Source organism: Crinia signifera, chromosome 6 (assembly GCF_055691185.1).
Source record: "Crinia signifera chromosome 6, ASM5569118v1, whole genome shotgun sequence".
NCBI lineage: Eukaryota > Metazoa > Chordata > Amphibia > Anura > Myobatrachidae > Crinia > Crinia signifera.
The window spans coordinates 188,865,297-188,887,255 of NC_139222.1; the positions used below are offsets into that span (position 1 = coordinate 188,865,297).

The following is a 21,959-nucleotide window of genomic DNA, read 5'->3' on the forward strand; positions in this document are numbered from 1 at the left end:
TACACTGAAAACATTCAGGTATAAATCAGAGAAATAAAAAAGGAAAGCTAAGGTTAGAAAGGGAGGGGGGGTTACATATCCTTACTTAAATCTTACAATCTTAAGGTGCCCATACACTGTGCGATAGGCACTTTCATTTTTAACTAGATTGCATTGCATCTAGTACAAAAATCATGCAATGGGCTAAAGCACCATGCGATGCAATGTAGTTGTGGAGCACATACTTTTTGTGGGAGCGTGTGTCTTATTGCGCCCGGTAATTGTACTGTGTACTTTAACTACGCCATAGTTCTATTTACAATTACTTATCTGCATATTTTCTCACATATCCTCTGACAATCTCAACTTCTTTAAACAGTTTATTAGACAGCATGTAGCAATTAATGGCCACGCCATTATAATTAAACAATAATAATTATGTTATGAAATTCAGTAAGAAGTGTAGCTGCTCAGATAAATGGTGTAATTCCGGATGACATCATTTAAGTTTTTTTCTTCTTTTTTTTAACACTACAAATGGAGATATCAGTGTTGTTTAAAAAAGTAAAACAGGTTATACTTCTTTTGAGTGCCAAAAGCAATATAACAGTTAAACAGTTATATTGTAGGTATTGCTTTTTATTAGTTCATGTAAAAGACCATTATTTAATCCTTACATTGATGTACTACTAGAGTGTATACCAAAAGTTAGACACATTATAATTGTCAGGAGTCGGCCAGATGTGGGGTTAACAGGAGGAGAGTTTGGCTGCTGCAGCTAGCATTTGCCTTTACTTACTCAATCAGGCAATTGCTGCAGTAGTTGGTGGACTCCCACATTTAAGGAGCTTTCTGTGCTGGTAATAGCTTCTTGTAGCCTGTTCTCCGGCCTCCTGTGTTTTCTGCTCCAGTGGATACCGTTTGGGTTCCAGTTTCTCCCGACCTTGTTCCAGATTACCTTGGATCCTCTGGTGTCTGTTTCCAGCTTTCATGGTACCGTGAGTGCGGCGGCTTTGCCGCACATTGCAATTATTGCTGCATTGTGTGTAAATACCTTGTTTGTATTGTGTTCTGTGACTTTGTCATTCATTGTGTTCTGTGACTAGGCTGCTGTTTTCTTCTTGGGATTTTGATTTGTGATTGTGTCGTAGGTCACGTGTAACCGCACATCTTTATTTGTTTCTGGATATGCGTTGAAGTTACATTTATTCTGCAGATGTGCCCTTCATAATCTGTTATTTTTTTCCCCTGTACTTTAGTTTGGTATCTGGCATCTTAGTTTTAGTCAGTTAATCCTCTTATCCACTCTTCAGTCTCAGTTGGTGCCTTGTTCCCCTGTAAGACCTGGTGTCATCAAAGTTTGGGCAGACCTAATTTGCACGTTCAAACGTGGCTATTATAGAAGAAGCCTATATATACATTCGTCATAGGCGGCACTCTGTGGTCTTTCACAAGGAATTAAAACCACACAGGTTTCATCGAGGTCTACGCCATTTCGGGATTACTCCCTTCGTCAGGACCAACACAACCTTATGTTGTTTCTACTTTTCTTCAAGGTGATTTTTGGTGACGATCCCTTTTTCTCCCTTCATATTTAGCCAAAATCGATAAATGAGGTACCCTTTTAAAACTTAAGTTCTCCACTTCTAAATTGTTAATTTATATTAAACGTTAAAAAATTTACTTTTGGCCCATTCGCATGCAAAATTTTTGCATGGGCCACCTAGTAATGAAAAAATACTAATATATATGGATTGTTATATAATACCAACATATTCTATTGTTGTGTTGGTCCTGACGAAGGGCGTAATCCCAAAACGGCATAGACCGTACACAAGTAAAGATTTACGTTTTTTCACCTAAAGACCCGGAGTGATGCCTGCTTCTTCTTCTATGCTGTATTGGTGGAGAGTCCATCAGGGAAGGCACCCGGGCAGAGATTCACAGAGAGTTGGGATTGCCGGACAAATTCTGTATATATATAGTATTGTGTTCTTGATAAAAATCCGAAAGGATTGAAATGTTGAACTGAACGTACCTGTGTCCAGGTGTTTGATTTCTCAGAAAAAACCGTAGAGTGCCGCCCGAAAACCCTGTATATTGTTGGTGGAGTTTTTTCCCTACCTGGGAAGGCACCAGGGTGAGTTCATTTATTCATATGTGGAGTGCTGACCCGAAGACGACAGATATATATATATAAGTTCAGGAGGATGGCGGCACTCACAGCATAGGTCAATAAACTCACAGAGACAGCAGTTTGCTTAACGTTTCAATTCGTTTTACACGAATTGAAACGTTAAGCAAACTGCTGTCTCTGTGAGTTTATTGACCTATGCTGTGAGTGCCGCCATCCCCCTGAACTTATTTACGCTTCTGCATACAGGAAGGCACCCAGGTTATACTTACCAAAGGAGTGGAGTGCCGACGCCAATCCACTAAATATATATATATATATATATATATATATATATATATGCTGGGTAAGAAATCAAACAGCGGCACTCCCAGGATGGTTTTCAAAGCAGTGTTATTAAGATGGACACCAACAGGTTAATCCAACGTTTCGGGACTTGCAGGTCCCTTTGTCAAGGTGCTAGTGTATCAAACAAATAACAAATAGGTTATTTGTTTGATACACTAGCACCTTGACAAAGGGACCTGCGAGTCCCGAAACGTTAGATTAACCTGTTGGTGTCCATCTTAATAACACTGCTTTGAAAACCATCCTCGGAGTGCCGCTGTTTGATTTCTTACCCAGCATATCCATATTGTTCAGAGGGCACCGGGGTACCAGAGTTTGGGAGGAGGGAGTGCCAGGCCGCACCCACCGTATATATATATATATATATATATATATATATACTAAGTAGACCATCACTCCAAGCAAACAGCTTAGTAGAGAAAGATCTGTTCTTCACTAACCCACTAACAGCATCATGTATTCAACGTTATCTTTAATACATTGATGATGTCCTGTTATTTTGGACGGGGTCAATGGAGGCATTGCAAAATAAGCTCCAGGACATCAGGATGTTCACATTTGCATTAATAATAGAAGGTTGGAAACATCGCTGTACCAAACAGACCATACAGGGGAAATAGCATCCGCTGCCTATTCAAGGCTGTAATTTCCGACAGTCGGAAACAAGTCGGATCTGTTTTGTCATAAACCACGTGGATTGCCAAATTCACGGCCATTTTCGCCAACACACCCACTTTTTGATAGTCGTCATGCAGAACATTGAATTCCGCCTGTCGAGTATCTGTCAAGGGGAGCAAAAACGGCCCGGAATTCCATTTGACGAGGAATTCCGACAGTCAGAATCCTGGATTAAATATCGCCCATATATGTGTTTAGCAGCATTACAAGGGGCTACATGGGGATTAGCCTAGGGCACCTTTAATCATCCCCTGTTTATAGTAGAGATGAGCAGTTTGAATTAAATTAACTCTGAACCACTCATGGGGATATGCATTAAATCCGAGTCCTGGCCTAGATTTTTACACCAGGCTCTGATTCCACATGGAGGACTAGGGGGAAATTTACTAAGAAAATGTAGTGGGAAAAAATCGTATTTTCGTACGAGACCAGTGGAAGGAAATCCTACTCACCAAGTCGCGCATCACCCGGCGGTCACCTGTCACGGACTGAGGAGAGATGCAGAGATGTTTCATCTTTCACACCTCTCCTCCGAATGATTCTATTGGCCGCCTAGCCAATCAGGAGACAACTTTCTCGGCTCCTGATTGGCCACTAGGCGGCCGATAGAATCATTCGGAGAAGAGGCGCGGAAGATGAAACATCTCTGCGTCTCTACTCAGTCCGAGCGGGGTGATGCGCGACTTGGACTGCGGTGGAGAGAAGAAGACGGGATCTTCGCCTGAGGACCTGGTGAGTAGGATTTCCTTCCACAGGTCCCCATATGGATTTCTTCGAATCCTGGACCCCGGACTCTTCAGCCCTGGAGCCCCGGAAACAAGGACCCCGGACTCTGCAGCCCCGGACCCAGGAACCAAGGCACTGGACCATGGAGCCCCGGACCCAGGGACCTACCGACGGGCTCAAGATAGGTAAGTATCAGTATGTGTGGGCTTTGGATGTATTAAAGTTTTATTTTTCATGTGTCAGTGTGTATTTTTTTGACTATTTTTCATACTGTGGAACTACAAGTCCCAGCTTGCGGGGGAGGCTTGCTGGGACTCATAGTTCCATAGTATTAAACAATAGTTTATTCTCTTTTTTTACACTGAATCAGCTCGATGACCACCGCCCAGGGGCATCAAGGACAGCACCAGGCTTCAGCCTGGTCAGGTAAGTCCTGGAGGGGGGGACCACTTTAATGGGGGGGTCCCCACTCCCCCAGGCCAGGCTGACTGGTCAGAGGGCTGAATGCTTTGGCCGCGGGACCTTATATAATAAGTGTCCCCTGGGTGTGGCTGCTTTGGCCTGGGGCTGGTTCTTAAAATACGGGGGACCCCTATTTTGTCCCCCATATTTTGGGAACCGGACCTGGAGGCTGGGGCTGTTTTTAAAAAAATCGGGTAACCCCTATTTGTAGGGTTTCCTGATTTGTTTTATTGCCAGCCCCAGATCTTTCAGCCCGTTGCTAGTTACAGCTGTTGGGGGGACCCCACGCCGTTTTTTTAATTTATTTTTTTTTTCTATTTTTTTTTAAACACTGCAGCCTGCACGGATCTGACTGATCCGTGCAGACTGCCTGCACGAATTCGTATTAGCGGCCGTATATACGGCCACTAATACAACTCATTACGCCATTGGAGGGTTACAAAGCAGTCGTATTTGACTGCTTTGTAAATTCCCCTCCGGAACACAACTTTGCATACGGCTGAAACAGCCGTATGCAGTCGTATTGATTTGTATTAAGAATACGATTTTTTGTATTTGTATTCTTAGTAAATTTCCCCCCTAATGTTATTCACAGTGTTCCTTCGAATTAGAACCAAAACCGTAAAAGATGGTCAGGCGGAGATGCACATCTATAACTTAGAGGTCATTAAATAGCAATATATGACCATTGGGTATGTCGCTAAAATGTGCTAAATGATATGGATAAATATATATATTGTGTGTGTGTGTGTGTATATATATATATATATATATATATATATATATATATATATAGATACAGAAGTACCAACACACTCGCCATTCCTAGGAATGGGGTGCAAACAGCACCCACATCCCAGGGTGGGGTGCGGTGGCCTGTGACCACACACTCTAGTAAATACAAACACAGGGGGCCCAGCACTCACTACAACAAACTAACTTACCTTAACATTCAAATAATCAATAATTGATAATAATCAATAAATAATAGTTTATTGATTATTTGAATGTTAAGGTGAGTTAGTTTGTTGTAGTGAGTGCTGGGCCCCCTGTGTTTGTATATATATATATATATATATATATATATACTGTACACACACAACAATACATGTACATAAAGGTGTAGTATTGATGGAAAATGGGTCATCATTGCTTGATACAGTACATTGACCCGACAATTGTACATAGACTAGACAATCATTATTTCTTTTTTGTTTAGTTGGATTGGATTTCAAGCAACATAGGTGTAATCACACATGTAATATCCTACTGAGCTACAGATCAACATAAATAACTTCAGCTGTTCTGTGGAATGCTTACATTTGCCTGTTGTATTTCTGATCAGATCTGCTCTGTATGGAAATTCTCCCATACCTTATTACTCCACAACCACAATGCAGAGTTGACAATATTGGCATTCCAGCTATATTTATAGACTATAATTTATGCAAAATGATGCATTTGCAATTATAGTCCAGAATGGCATAGAAAAAACATAACTGAAGTATTGGAATTTATTTTGTACTATATTTCACCTCAAATTTGTAGAAAAAAAACTATACTAACCACAACATGATTTATTAGAACAGTGGTTCCCAACCTTTTTTCTCTCCTGTACTCCTTGATTAAGCTTTTCATTTATGAGTACCTATAGTACTTATGAGTGGAGTGGAAGGGAGCCTTGTGTGTGTCCTTATGCTTGTCCTTATATTAAGGAGCAGCGGAGCAGCAGCGTGCGGTCAGGAATCTTTTCCCTCTGTGTCTGGCCGCTGGCTGTGTACTGTCTCTGGGGCTCCTGCTAATGCTGTAGGATTAATGCTGCTGCTTCCTCCACCTGTGTCAGCGCAGGGTAGTTGATGTCTGAGGGCAGCGCAAGTAGCTCCAAGTAGATTGCTGGTCAGACAAAAGCATGAGAAGATGCTGATGACGCTGCAGACGGAACCAGAAGTGATGCAATGTGGTTTGTCTCCATGGCAATGGGAGACTTATTCCATCACCTGGAGACTTCTTCCACCATTACCAATATTATTTTTAAGTACACCCAATTGGTCTGCAGATGAACCCCAGGGGTACTATTACTCCAGGTTGGGAACCACTGCATTAGAAGCTCCAGAATGAGTGAATAATTCATGTACCTCTCAACATTCAAGACCTGCGGTCTGGCCCCATGGAAAAGCTGCGCAAATGCCCACAAAAGAGGCATGACCTTGGGGAAACCTGGCATGGCTTTGCAATATTTATGCTATCGTGAGCAATGCATCCTGTTTTTGTCATTCATGGGGCCTTACCAGTGCTCTGTGAGCTGTTGGCATGTCCCAGTCCATTAGTCACCGAGAATAGAGGAGGTGCAATTGCATTCTGCCAATTGCCCAAAGGTCCGATGGACTGGTCTGGATGAGCAGATACAACTCCTAGACTGTGGTCAGCTGGCCACACCTCAGCATTACAGCTGACCACACCTCCGCACGCCATGCATGATCATGCCCTCTTTTTCCATGAAAAACAGAATGCTGAGATTGATTTTTATCCCCTGTCTGTCCCTGGTGCAACAGTACATTTTCATTAACCAGAACATAATACAGACCACTTTAGCTTGCTTAGGTTTATTTGCAATGCCCACACAACTATATTTGGCATTTTAAATGTTAGACATACAGTACAGTAAATATAATATTTTTTTTTATTATTATTATTTTTTTAAATGCTTTTCATTATATTTGAGGTCTTATGTTGTAATGTATGACATTAATGTGCATCTTCCCATATATTCTTTCCTTGCAGAAGCTCATTTTGGCTCTTGGTGTTGTGCTCACAGTCTCAGTGGCACTTTCCAATGCTCAGTGTGAACGGAGCTATGTGTCCTTTGATATCAAGACAAGAACTAAAAGTAAATGGAACATTTTTTAAATTATATTTTGAGATTTATTTTAAATCTTTCTGTCTTCTTAATACACTGGTATGACCACAAGTAGCAATGGGGTAGATGTATTAATCCTGGTTAAGGGATTATGGGCCAGATTCTCTAAGCTTCAAAAGTGATAAAATGGAGAGTGATAAACAGCCAGCCAATCAGCTCCTACCTGCCATGTCACAGACTGTATTTGAAAAATGTCAGACAGGAGTTGATTGGCTGGCTGTTTATCACTTTCCATTTTATCACTTTTGAAGCTTAGAGAATCTGGCCCAAAATAGTGATAAAGTGGAAGATAATAACCACCAATCAGCTCCTAACTGCTTAGTTACAGACTGGGCTTTAAAAAACTTGTGAGTGGTAGGCCCATGTGCAATAATATAATATCAACCCAAGTTTCCAATATGCCACTCAGCAGGGGGTGGCAGCAATTAGCCCCAGTCCTCAAGGCCCCAGTGCGTTGCATCTGCTTCACCAATAGTAGTTTCACCTCTGGATTGGCTTCCACTTTATCACCACTTTATCACTTCTCTAAGCTTAAGAATCTACCCCAGTATCTTATCACCCACTGCATGCAAGTACAGTAATGTTCATTCTAAGCCATTTTCTAACAATGATTCATTGTCATATATTCTATGTTGCAGTGTATTGCTAGTTGCCTAAGCTCAGTGCGAATATTGCATTCATACATACCCCTGTAAAGATAGCAATAAAACCAATAAGATCCGCTAAACCACTCTATAGATGGTTCCAACATAATAAATGAAATAATAGATTTAAGAATATTTTTACTAGCTAAAAGCCAGTCAAAATTACGGCTTCTGCAATGTACTTTCACTTTGAGCTGTGACAGTTTAGGCTAACCACAAACTCTCCAACACACCCCCAGTCCCTATCTGCTCCTACCTCCAATCTCTATCTTCACAGCTCCCTCTCTCCATTTCCAGCAAGTAGGAAACATCAAGGGAAAAAGGGAGGTGGAGCGCTAATAAATAAAATGATCAATTGGGTAGTACAATATCATAAGAATTTATTAATGTATCATAATAGTCTCATTTGATATTAGGATGAATAGCATGTAGGTAAAATCAATACGGGTTGAGTATTCCGTATCCAAAATGCTCGGGACCAGGAGGATTTTGGATAACGGATTATTCCGTATTTTAGAATATTTTAATATTTTAATGATGTATTTTGAAGTATCTTGCATTTATGCTGTATAAACACATCAAACACATGAAATGCACACAAATATATTTTTTTTTTTCAAAAAACAAGGTTTCAAAACATGAAACAAAATTTGTGTACTATCTCAGATATTGAATTTGAATGCCAAGCAATCATTGTCTTGCACATATATAGTGCCAGTTGCATATCATGTCCTCAGTAATGCTGTTACAAATGTCCCCAGTGAGTTTTTAGCAAAAAAAAATATTTTTTTTCACTTTCTGGAATGTATGGTTTTCGGAATAATTCGGATAACGGATATTCGGATACGGGATACTCAACCTGTATATAAATTAAAAATACAATACAATAGTGAGCATAAAAATAAGATTAAAATGGACAATGAAAACCAATCATACTGATGGTGGAGTCCCGCTTGTTCTTATAGTGCTCCCCTGTTGAAGATATTGCTGATCCACAGATTATTTCAATGCATCTGAAAGTTGGAAATTGTTGGGTATCCATAAACCTGACTGGGTTTTTCTGCTGTAAAGAGATACTTGTGTCCCGATTTTTTTGGACAATTTCACAAACCAGATGAAGAGGCAGACCCAAAGTACTCAGGTGGTGGTGTCCCAAAGCAGTTATATTCCAAGTAGCAGAGGCTCTCAAGCAGAGTTGGGGAACTAGGGAGCTGGTTCTATGCGGGCAGTCCATCCAAAAAAGTTCAATGCCCACAAAATAAATGTGTTATTTATTTTGTGGACACTGAACTTAATTGGATGAACTGCCCACATTGAATCAGCCCTCTAGTCACAGTGTGTATGCATACAGAGGTGGGCTCTGTATGCATACACATCCCTTCGCATACAGCCACACAGAGAAGACAACATTAGATGGTTACCTACCATCAAATGATTTATCCTACTGTGCCCAGCGCTCGCAGCCACAGCGTGACCCAGGAGGCTGCATCTACGTCATGCACGAGCATCAACATCATGCGTCTTCCCTGAACAGACAGGTGTACCCCATGCCTGCCCATGAAATGCCAGGGATCCACCCCGGATGCCCTCTGCCCGTCAAACACCCAGCATATGGCCAGCAAATGGAAGCCTTTGTACATCCGTATACCAGGGTATCCCGTGCATGTGCACAGCATATTGTGCACGTGCGGCTTATCGATGTTCAAATTGGCTGTGAATTTGCAGCCCTCCGAACAGATCTGAATCGGGCCCACCGTCTGATCACTGTTAAAGAAAGTTACAAAAATAATAAATTATACTTGCCTATCACAGACCAGTGATCCAGTGAGGGCTGCTGGTCATCGGATCTCTGTGCTGCTACTGTGACCCGTCGCAGTAAATTGATTTTCACTTTACTGCACTGGAACAAAGGTTATGTTGATGGGCAGAATCCTGGATCACCAGTCCCTGGGTCTGGTAAGTATAATGAGCATGATGGGGTGGTCATGGGGGGGGGGGGGTACCCAATGGTATTAGCAGACAGACACTCAGGGTATTTTTCACATAAAAGTCTCTGAGTTATGTAGTAACCAGATTTACGGGGTCAGGGATTTCTCGCATGCTCTGCATGTGATCATTTATGTACTCAATTATAACACTATTAATTGGGGAAAATTGTTCATATCACATCTGCATCCTCAGATGCGGATTGTGATAAAACTGCCTCTTATTATTGCATGTCTTTAGTTACAATACAAAATACAGATGCATCCATTTATGTTTTCGTGTTGATATACTCTCTAGAACTCTTGACTTATATACAAAAAGACATTATGAATTTCTTATGGGATCCTCACAAGTAACAATCACCCTTCTTGAAGCATTGACTGATCTGCATTTTGCTCGAGCAGATTAATCGGTACAGTGCTTCAACATGGGGAAAGGTAAATTGGGAAAAAAACCTGTGCACCAGTACCACGTTCAAATTTGTAGGTATATATGTGATATAAAAAATCCACTATTTTGTAATGTCAAAATGCTTGTGCATTAATGAGTGATGTGGAGGTGCTCCCCTGAGAGTAAGAACTGATGCAAAGAGAAAAAAGAAAAAGTACTTTTGGGGGCACGCTTTGAAATTAAAACTTAACGTTTATTTATTACTTCATTAAAATTAATTAAGACATGACAAGACAGACATACATAAAACATATACAAATTCCTGAGACTCCAATTTGCAGAGTTCTCTATTAATTGTGGGTGAGTGAGTTACAGGTAGAAGATCGACCAATCTAAGTCCAATGATGGTTGGGAGCTACCTTTCTCACACAATTTTTGAGGTACCACAGTATATGGAGTGGACCGCGAATATTTGTTTATATGGTAATATGACTTATTTTACACCAAATTATCACAATAATTTTTTGCTTTTCAGGCCCTTCAAAATTACTTTAGACAGGAAGAGAAGAAGGGGAGAGAGAGAGTTTTTTAAGGGGAGGTTTGAGTGGATGGAGAGAAAGGGAGAAGAGAAGAGGAGGTGGAAGAAAAACAAGTTGTGTGTCAGTACACCCCTGCAGTTTGTTTGTGATCACGGTGACTGCTGCTGATTGCTCTATCTGCCTGGCTGAACCAGACTGTGCAATTGAGCGGGTCTTTCCGTGCGACAGTTGCAGATGAGGGTGTGAAATAGTTGGGCTGTTGAATCCCTCTCTGTTAGAGTGGGCGACTCCCTGGTTGGCAGGGCCCTTGCAGGGAAATCTACCCTCAATCACTGAGGTTTTGAGTCCAGAAAGTGTGTAGCTTTAAGAGACAGAATTATTGCCTTGTAGGGTGTCAGTGCACGCTGCTTTCTCCCACTTGCTTTGCAGTATTGGTGGGCGATGAGCGGTGAACCCCACCTTTAAGTGCAATTTAGAAAATTCCCAGTTGCATAGAGAAAGTTAGAAAGTAAATAAAGCAAAATAACAGGTGAGAGTTATGATATATGGAATATGAGCTATCAAAGGATCAAGGAAATTGTCCTTTAGTTACAGTATTATAGTATACACCTGTATATCAAATTTCCTTTATCATAAATTAATCACTTTTGTTATAATAGTAAGAAGTATTTCCTGTCACTGACTATATTCTTCTCACTAAGAGAAAACAAATATAAATCTCATTCCTTAAATGTGAAAAAATGTCTGTAAGAAATCACTCTAAGTAATATTTGTAGTCTTAGACCAATCAGAGCAGAGAAAAGAAAAAAGAAACAATAAAGCCCTTTTTCCCAAAATAATTGTAGGCAAAAATCTGTGGGGTCGCATTTACAATTGTATCTATTTGTTATTATGTGATCAGTCCCTTAATGGGGGTCTTACCACCACCCGGATAGCTGCCTGCTGCGGTCTAAGGAACAGTCAATCTGCTGCAGAAGAAAAGAGATTTTTCTTAGATCTGGACCTGATTGCAGTGATGGGGAGTCTGGTATCTCCTCAGTAGCTCGGGCGAAGTACGCGTTGCCATAGCGATGCGTCTCATACAGACGCACGTCATGACGGCACATAAGCCGGAGGAGACCTAAACAGAGAGAGCCATGCGCAGAACGCGTTACCATGGCGACACGCCATATACAAACGTGCGTCATGACAGCGCGCCGCCCACACAATATTAGGTCACCAGGAGTTACAGCGCTCGTTCAATCTCCTGCCCGGGTCTAGCGCTATATGGACGGAGACGCCGGCGTTACGCCCAGGGGATTAGAGAAAATACCCCTCCTTTCCCAACATATTGTGATCAACGTCCACATGATTAACAAAAGTGGCCAACAGCAAATAGCACCCAGGTATAACCAACACACCCACCTCACGTCATGACACACCCACCTCTTTCATTGGTGGAAGACCAAATAAAACCCAGCACTTGTCAGACAGCAGTAGAATACTGAGGAAGCGGGACCTCCGCGAAACAGCTGTCTATCCCACAACTATTTTTGCACCTCGAGCTACTGAGGAGATACCAGACTCCCCATCACTGCAATCAGGTCCAGATCTAAGAAAAATCTCTTTACTTCTGCAGCAGATTGACTGTTCCTTAGACCGCAGCAGGCAGCTATCCGGGTGGTGGTAAGACCCCCATTAAGGGACTGATCACATAATAACAAATAGATACAATTGTAAATGCGACCCCACAGATTTTTGCCTACAATTATTTTGGGAAAAAGGGCTTTATTGTTTCTTTTTTCTTTTCTCTGCTCTGATTGGTCTAAGACTACAAATATTACTTAGAGTGATTTCTTACAGACATTTTTTCACATTTAAGGAATGAGATTTATATTTGTTTTCTCTTAGTGAGAAGAATATAGTCAGTGACAGGAAATACTTCTTACTATTATAACAAAAGTGATTAATTTATGATAAAGGAAATTTGATATACAGGTGTATACTATAATACTGTAACTAAAGGACAATTTCCTTGATCCTTTGATATTTTCACATTCCATATATCATAACTTCCACCTGTTATTTTGCTTTATTTACTTTCTAACTTTCTCTATGCAACGGGGAATTTTCTAAATTGCACTTAAAGGTGGGGTTCACCGCTCATCGCCCACCAATACTGCAAAGCAAGTGGGAGAAAGCAGCGTGCACTGACACCCTACAAGGCAATAATTCTGTCTCTTAAAGCTACACACTTTCTGGGCTCAAAACCTCAGTGATTGAGGGTAGATTTCCCTGCAAGGGCCCTGCCAACCAGGGAGTCGCCCACTCTAACAGAGAGGGATTCAACAGCCCAACTATTTCACACCCTCATCTGCAACTGTCGCACGGAAAGACCCGCTCAATTGCACAGTCTGGTTCAGCCAGGCAGATAGAGCAATCAGCAGCAGTCACCATGATCACAAACAAACTGCAGGGGTGTACTGACACACAACTTGGGCCTTATTTTGGTTCATTCTTTCTGACAAAATCCTTCTTAGATGGGCAAAACCATGTGCACTGCAGGTGGGGCAGATGTAACATGTGCAGAGAGAATTAGATTTGGGTGGGGTTTTACTTCAAAGTGAGATCTATATTGCAGTGTAAAAATAAAGCAGCCAGTATTTACCCTGCACAGAAACAAAATAACTCACCCAAATCTAATTCTCTCTGCACATTTTACATCTGCCCCCCCCCCCTGCAGTGCACATGGTTTTGTCCATCTAAGAAGGATTTTGTCAGAAAGAATGAACCAAAATAAGTCCCTTGTTTTTCTTCCACCTCCTCTTCTCTTCTCCCTTTCTCTCCATCCACTCAAACTTCCCCTTAAAAACTCTCTCTCTCCCCTTCTTCTCTTCCTGTCTAAAGTAATTTTGAAGGGCCTGAAAAGCAAAAAATTATTGTGATAATTTGGTGTAAAATAAGTCATATTACCATATAAAAAAATATTCGCGGTCCACTCCATATACTGTGGTACCTCAAAAATTGTGTGAGAAAGGTAGCTCCCAACCATCATTGGACTTAGATTGGTCGATCTTCTACCTGTAACTCACTCACCCACAATTAATAGAGAACTCTGCAAATTGGAGTCTCAGGAATTTGTATATGTTTTATGTATGTCTGTCTTGTCATGTCTAAATTAATTTTAATGAAGTAATACTAATAAATAAACGTTAAGTTTTAATTTCAAAGCGTGCCCCCAAAAACAGAGAGTACTTAATCGGTACAGTGGTCTGACCACATTTGTGAAGGCACCTTTTATCTTATTAATTTTCCATTTACACAGTGTTAGCTCTAATTATGTATATTGTGTATTTAATATGTTGCATTTCTTTTAGGCTGCAACTATAATGGAAAAATGCATCAAATAGGCACACAGTGGACTGAAGATTGTAAGGATTGCTCTTGTTCTAAAACAGGCCTGGAATGCTGTTCTACGTATGTATTAAACCTTTTTTTGCATTTGAAACTAATGTCATATCGTTGCAATAAAATAATTTAAAAAAATTAGACCAGAGGTAAAGCTGTAGATTGGGCTCTAAAACAGTGGTCCTTATACCATGGGTTCATGTGTGCAAGCTAATTATGGGCCTCATTCAGACCAATTTGCTAGGGTATACTCGCTAGGGTATACTCGCAGCCTAGTGAACAGGTAAGCGCTGCCCAACCAAACGATTGTTCAAATGGGATGCAGTCAAAATCCCGAATGGGTCAAAATCCCGACATTTAAAATCCCGACAAGGTCAAAATACTGACATATAGAATGTACAGGTGAAACAGTCAACATGACTTTGTGTCGACATGGTTGTTTTCACTGTTTTTTGACCCGACAGGCGGTATTTCATGCCCTACCATCCACTAGGGCGTGGTGGTAGAATAAAATAGTGTGCTGAGCGCAGCGAGGCACTGTGCCCGAAGCATTGTGAGCAATGTGAGGGGCTGCAGTTCACTACCAACTGTGTCCATGTCGACTGTGTCGACATTCGGGTAAAAAAACTGAAAAAACCCATGTCGACCTCGCAACATGTCGACACAAAGTCATGTTGCCTGTTTCACCTGTACATTCTATATGTCGGTATTTTGATCTTGTCGGGATTCTGACCTTGTCGGGATTTTGTCCCATTCAGGATTTTGACCCTATCGGGATTTTGACCGCCGGGATTTCATACCGAATCCGTTCAAATAGTATTGCTTATTAACTTTATCCTTTTTTTTTTTTTTTAAGCTTAACTGCTCGCCATGCCCATAGTGTGTCCGGCGTACACCTGTGTGCCAGTGTGGAAATTGTTTCATATCTTGTGGTGCCACGTCCATCACTGAGGAATGAGTTTGTTCACCATGGGTGCATACGCCCTGCCTCTGCACATGCGCAGAAATGACCCTGCACATGTGCAAATGCAAAACATCGGACCCCTTGCGAACGAAGGGGTCTGTACGAACGGACCTGAATAAGGTCCTCAATGTAATGGTGTTGGTAGTGGGAGCACATGCATATGGCATTCCTTATAACTTACACATGACACTACAGTTCTGTGCTTTGGCATTTCACAAGAACTTTCGCATACTGTAGATTACAGTTCACAACGAGCCAAATTGTGTCTTCTCTACCGATGCACTGCACACCCCTAATATTTTATCCTCTTCTTACTGACCAATTACATTTGAATACATTTTACAACATCAACTGATAGCTGGTGATCCTGCCCAGACCCATCATTTATTTTAAGTTATATAAAAATATAGTGCACCATATTCCGTTGCGCTTTATAATTAGAATGACACATTGAGCAGTTGAAGCCATCATACAAACAGCATGGCAAAAATATATATTGAAGTGACTTTTCATTTTCTCTATAACAGCATACCTATTCCAATATTTGATGAAAATGAATGTGAATCTGAGCTTGATATGAATGCATGCAGATACATAGTGAGGAAGAAGAACAACCCAGAAGAAACCTGTGAAATCACGGCCATGGTCCTTTAACACAGAAGACAGATTTTCTTGAGCTGCAATAAAAATATATAATAAAATCAGATTTGCTTTTCACAGTCTTAGATTCACTCCTTAACATTGCAAAATGTATCCCAGAAATATCATTGTTTGCCCTATGAAGAGTTAATTACTGCTTTATTCGCTCATATACATTGTAATACTAGAACACTATAAAGAATTTATTCAATATATGGCAAAAATAAATAATATACACCCCAAATTATTTGTTAGTAGTTGTTTTTTATTATGATGATAATGATGATGCTATCATCATTATCTTGCAAAGCCCATGCAAACACAGATGATATAAAACTTCCACACAGTGCATTGGTTTAAAATAACTCAGCAGGTGTATACATTAGACACATTTAATTGAGAACCCATGGTCTAATGATGAGTACACACTACACTAGATGAAATTGCTTGCTTCATGTTCACCAGTGTCAAATGAATATCAGCCCTAGGCTTCAAAGACCAGACTAGTAATACCTAGTAATGCCAGTAATGTAATGGAGGTAAGAAAACTGCCTTTGGTCCCCTTTATTTTTCATTAACCATCACTAAGCTAAACCAGCCACATGTAGATATTCAGCGAGAGGTCATCCTGCCATAATGTCAACCATCTGAGGCTGGGAACCCTTTAGAATTGGGGACCCCCAAAATATGGAGACCCCCTCTCCCTAAAAATAACCATCCCTGGGCTGAACTATGGCAGTTGTATGGGATTAATAAATACAATGTAAATATTATTGCTCTTAACAGGTAGACTACTGGCAGGGCCATCTTAATGGCATTGTGGGCCCTAGGCAAAAAAAATCATAACTTCAGCCATCCAGCAGTTAGCATGCTTAAAACCAGTAACTGTTTGGTTGCAGGCCGGTAGAGATGGTTTCCCAGCAGCTCTTATTTTGTGTAATTCACAACCAAAGCAGCCAGGGAGCAATCTCTACTAGCATCATTAGAAACTCTGAAGGTACCAGCAAACCCCTACTCAAAGGCCCCTAGGCTTGTGGAGCCCTAGAGCAGCTGCCCATGTGTTAAATTGGCGCTGACTACTAGTCCAAGAAAGCCTGGGAGGGCATAATGGCACATGGAGAACTACAGGTGCCAGCATGCTTCGAAAACAAGTGTCCATTGGCATCTATAAAAAAAAGTCAGGAAACATGTAATGGGCTCAGTCCAGTTAGGTGTGAATTGCTGATTTGTCCACAAATTTTCATTGCAAATTCAGATTGCATTCCAACTAGAACTCGCACTAAACCAGTTAGTGTACTGTAAGTTACTAATTTTCCATTTGCAACTAACTGAGGGTGATATACATTAGGGTAAATCTTTATTTTAGGGTTAAAATATCAGGACTAGTGCATAATACCATTTGGCACTCCTAATGCCAAATTAGACATTTAGAAAATTTCAATGAGCTTAATTGGTGTCACAACTGGGGATTGGTGGACCCAGGTGTGACCTAGGGGGATTAGCTGAATACCATACCTCCCAACATGCCACTTTCCAGGAGGGACAGCATGCTCTGTTCCTGCACTTCCCACTTAATGTATGACTGCCATCACCTGCTTTAAACAGGTCAATTGATAAGAAAAGTGTTTCGACACAGGTGATGGAAATCTTAAATTAAGAGTTAAGTCCAGAAGCAGAGCATTGTGTGCCTCCTTGAGAGGGTCATGTTGGAAGGTATGTGAATACCAATGGAAAGAGTTCACAGAAGCAATCGGGTAAGATAAAGGAACTTTATTCATACAATGGTAAATGACGGTACAGGTGATTACTTGAGAAGGGATGTATACTTAAGATCAGAGCTATACTTGAGGCAAAGGGAATACATGAAGAAGATTGGAGCCGAAGACTTTCTGTCAATATCTTTTTAATTGGGGAGACCCTAAATTATGGTGGTGATCCCTTAAATTGTTTACTTAATGCATCTCTCAATTGTACATATCTATAGAAATAAGATGAGGGTAGCGAGTATTCCTCTTGTAATTGGTTAAATGATTTTAATTCTCCACCCACATATAGTTGACTCATGGCTGTGATCCTATATGGACTCCATACCTTGGATACCTGAAGATCTCTAAGCTCCTTAAAACCTTTTGCATCCCATAGCGGATGGTCCACCTCTATTGCTTGGAATTTCATTATTTTATGGGCTTCCCCCCAAATTTTCACTGCCTGTGTAACCAATGGGGGATCTCGTTTTAAAACTTGACCTTTTACTAATTTTTGTAAGGGTGTATTACCCCCTCCATTCTGCAATACTAAATCCTTTATCCCTTCGTTATCTGTTGCCCCATCCATCCACCCCACTAATGATATTATTTGCCCAGATAGGTAGTACAATTTGAGGTCAGGTAGAGACATGCCACCATTCCCTCTTTTCCTCATCAAAGTTTGTAATTTTATTCTAGGACGCGCATTTTTCCATATAAAAGAGGAGAAAATACTATTTATTTTTCTGAAAAAGGAGTTATTTATATAACAAGGTGCTTGCTGTAGCACATACAGAAATTTCGGCAGGATTACCATTTTTAAAAGATTTACTCTGCCTATTGTAGTTAGTGGTAATCTTCCCCATTGTTTTACCTTACCATTTAAGTAATATAATGGCTCTAGGTTCAATTTTATATACTCTTTAGGGTCTCGAGAGATCCATATTCCCAAATATTTAAAGGTGTCTACATTTTTAAGAGGAACATCTGTCCGAGGACCAGCCAGGGTCCCAGGCCCAACTGGAAGGATGCTTGATTTCCCCCAGTTTACCCTGAACCCTGAGTGGTCGCCGAACTTCTCTATCTCTCCCAACACCACCGGAATGGATCCAACACCATCAGCCAGAAAAACTAAAAGATTATCGGCATATAATGCCACTACATCTGATTTTATACCTGTTCTAAACCCATTTATTCCCGGATGGTCGCGCAGGATCCATGCCAGTGGCTCTATTGCCAAGGCAAACAAACTGGGGGACAGTGGGCACCCCTGTCTTGTCCCTCTATAAAGGGGGAACGGTTGTGAAATGCCTCCATTTATAGCCATTCTGGCATTTGGTGCTGAGTATAATAGTTGCACCCACTTAATAAATTTGGGACCTATGCCAAGTGATCTCATTGCTGCCCAGAGGTATGTCCATTCAATAGCGTCAAATGCTTTTACCGCATCGAGCGACATCACCGCCGGGCATGGATCCTCCCTTCGCAAAATCTGCAGGTGGGTGCAAAGTTTGCGAAGGTTTAGAGAGGTAGATTTACCTGGCATGAAGCCCGTCTGATCTTTATGTACTACTTCTTCAATATGTCTGTTTAATCTTATTGCCAATACTTTGGCCAGGATTTTGGCTTCGCTGGATATTAAGGAAATTGGCCGGTAGGAATCTAGTAGCATGGGATTTTTTTCAGCCTTCAGAAGGACCACGATTTTTGCTTCCAACATTGATCTAGGGAGGCTATTTTCCTGAAAAGCGGAGTTGAGTGTTTCTAGTAACATAGGGGCTAACACTTCTGAGTATTTTTTATAGATTTCCCCTGGAATACCATCTAACCCCGGTGATTTCCCATTTGGAAGGAGGTTGATAGCATCTTTTATTTCCTGAAGCCTTAGTGGCGCTTCTAGGTTTTCCTTACCATCTGCTGATAAAGTGGGGAGTTTTATATTATTCAGAAGATCTTCAATTTCTGATTGACTACGTAACGACCTGGATTCATATATTTTAGTGAAGTAGTCCATGAAGACTCCCTGAATATCAGAGTCCGTCACGGCTACTTTCCCTGTAGTGTCAGTTATTTTTGTTATTATTGTAGAGGGACTTTCTGTTTGCGCTATAAATGCCAAAAAATTTCCAGATCTGTCTGAACTTGCATATTTGGTATATGAGTTATGTAGAAGCATTTTAGAGTGTTCTTCTCTTATACATTCCATCCATTCTCTCTGTGCCTCTATCCATTCTTTTCTTTTTTCCTCTGTATTGTTTTCTAAATAAAGCCTTTCTGACATCTCACATTTTTTTTCCAAGTCTGTTACTTTACTCCTGCTTTTCATTTTTATATTACTAACCTCTTTTTTCAAAGTTCCTCTGATGAATGCTTTAAAAGCGTCCCAGACCACATTCATAGGTGCCGACCCTTTATTTATTAGCCAGAAATCCTCCCATTGTTTCCCCAACTTATCTGCCTCACCCATTTTTCCTAGCCACCTAGGATCAAACTTCCAAAAATAATTTTTTTTAACACTACCATCTTCCAATTCCAGCAGTAACGGTGAATGATCCGAAATCCCTCTGGACTTATATTCTATATTAGACACTCTAGGCATTAACTTCTTTGATATTAACATCAGATCAATCCTCGAAAACGAGTGATGTGACGTCGAGAAACATGAGAACTGCTTATCGTTTGGGTTTCTTTCCCTCCATGCATCAACCCATCCTAAATTCTCTACAAAGCAATCAAATCCACCATTCCCCCTCTTCGTTCCAACCGGTGATCTGCTCCATCTATCCATCTGAGTGTCTAGAATGTTATTGAAGTCTCCGGTGCAGATCACCGGGAGGTCCGGAGAGGTGGAAATAAATTCAGCAGCCTCTACTAAGACCTTAAACGAGAAGGGAGGTGGGATGTACACTGCCAAAATAAACATCTGTACTGAATGAATAGAGCATTCTAAAAATATATACCGACCCAGGGTATCAATTTTCACCCTCTTACTGACAAGAGAAAGAGACTTTTTGATCATGATGGAAACTCCCCTGGAGCCTGTAGTAAACGGGGCATGATAAATCTGGCCAACCCAGGGTTTTTTGAGTGATCTTAACTTATTGCCCACCAGGTGGGTTTCGACCAAGCAGGTGATATCAGCATTGTATTGTTTCGCTTGATTCATGATCAATGATCTCTTTACCTTGTCATTCATACCTCTCACATTCCATGATAGTATTCTTACCATTCTGGGCATTGTCTTATCATGTCAAACCCAATCAAAATTTTAGGGTAATACTGGATACAAAGACACAAACAACATTTAACATGACATATAACACTATATAACACATATAACACTATAATACTATGCCAAAAATACGAATTTTCGTATTGATGGGACATTTGTATTTGTATTTACAAATACAAATGAATACACTATCGATAGAATACGACAGAAATCACCATTCAAAAGAATGGTGGTCCCTGATTTACTAAGCGGCTATATTGAAAATACGGCCGCTAATTAGCATAAAACAGCCGCGAATGGCCGGGCAAATATGACAGGAAAATACACTTTATTTTCCTGTCGTATTTGCAGCCTTCATTGTTAAAAAAATAAGAATCAAAAAACATTTGCAAAAAAAACCTTGTGGGGTCCCCCCCACAGCCGTAACCAGCACCAAGCTGAAAGAGCCGGGGCTGGTAATTAAAAATCAGGAAACCCGACAAATAGGGGTTCCCCGATTTTTTTTTTTTTTTTAAACCAGCCCCAGGCTCCAGGTCCGGGGCTGGTTCCCAAAATACGGGGGACAAAATGAATAGGGGTCCCCCGTATTTTAAAAACCAGCCCCAGGCCAAACCAGCCAGCAGGCTAATGCCACAGCCGGGGGACACATTATATTTAAGTTCCCGCGGCCAAAACATTCATCCCTACTGACCAGTCATCCTGGCCTGGGGGAGTGGGCACCCCCCTCCAGGACTTACCTGACCAGGCTGAAGCCTGGTGCTGTCCTCGATGCCCCTGGGCGGTGGGCATTGAGCTGATTCAGTGTAAAAAATAAAAATAAACTATTGTTTAATACTGTGGAACTATGAGTCCCAGCAAGCCTCCCCCGCAAGCTGGGACTTGGAGAATCACAGCATGTAGTTCCACAGTATGAAAAATAGTCAAATAAATACACACTGACACATTAAAAATAAAACTTTAATACATCCAAAGCCCACACATACTGATACTTACCTATCTTGAGCCCGTCAGTAGGTCCCTGGGTCCGGGGCTCCAGGGTCCGGTGCCTTGGTTCCTGGGTCCGGGGCTGCAGAGTCCAGGGGCTGGTCCGGGGCTCCAGGGCTGAAGAGTCCGGGGTCCAGGATCCGCAGAAATCCATATGGGGACCTGTGGAAGGAAATCCTACTCACCAAGTCGCGCATCCCCCGGC

General features: G+C 41.2%; 1 protein-coding gene across 1 annotated transcript; it reads left to right on the top strand.

The window, feature by feature from the left end:
* Positions 1-809: 809 nt before the first annotated feature.
* Positions 810-16,006, top strand: LOC146007169 (beta-microseminoprotein A1-like). Its single transcript, XM_083145539.1, has 4 exons — positions 810-972; positions 7,109-7,214; positions 14,160-14,259; positions 15,682-16,006. Exons 1-4 carry the CDS (start codon positions 970-972, stop codon positions 15,806-15,808), a joined length of 336 nt encoding a protein of 111 aa, XP_083001665.1. The 5' UTR covers positions 810-969; the 3' UTR covers positions 15,809-16,006.
* Positions 16,007-21,959: the final 5,953 nt, after the last annotated feature.

What these genes read in the sequence shown, in the direction of transcription:
- LOC146007169 (XM_083145539.1), top strand. An exon ending in TATCAAGACAAGAACTAAAA is followed by an intron (nt 7,215 to 14,159) that starts GTAAATGGAACA and finishes CATTTCTTTTAG; the next exon opens with GCTGCAACTATAATGGAAAA. An exon ending in GGCCTGGAATGCTGTTCTAC is followed by an intron (nt 14,260 to 15,681) that starts GTATGTATTAAA and finishes TCTCTATAACAG; the next exon opens with CATACCTATTCCAATATTTG.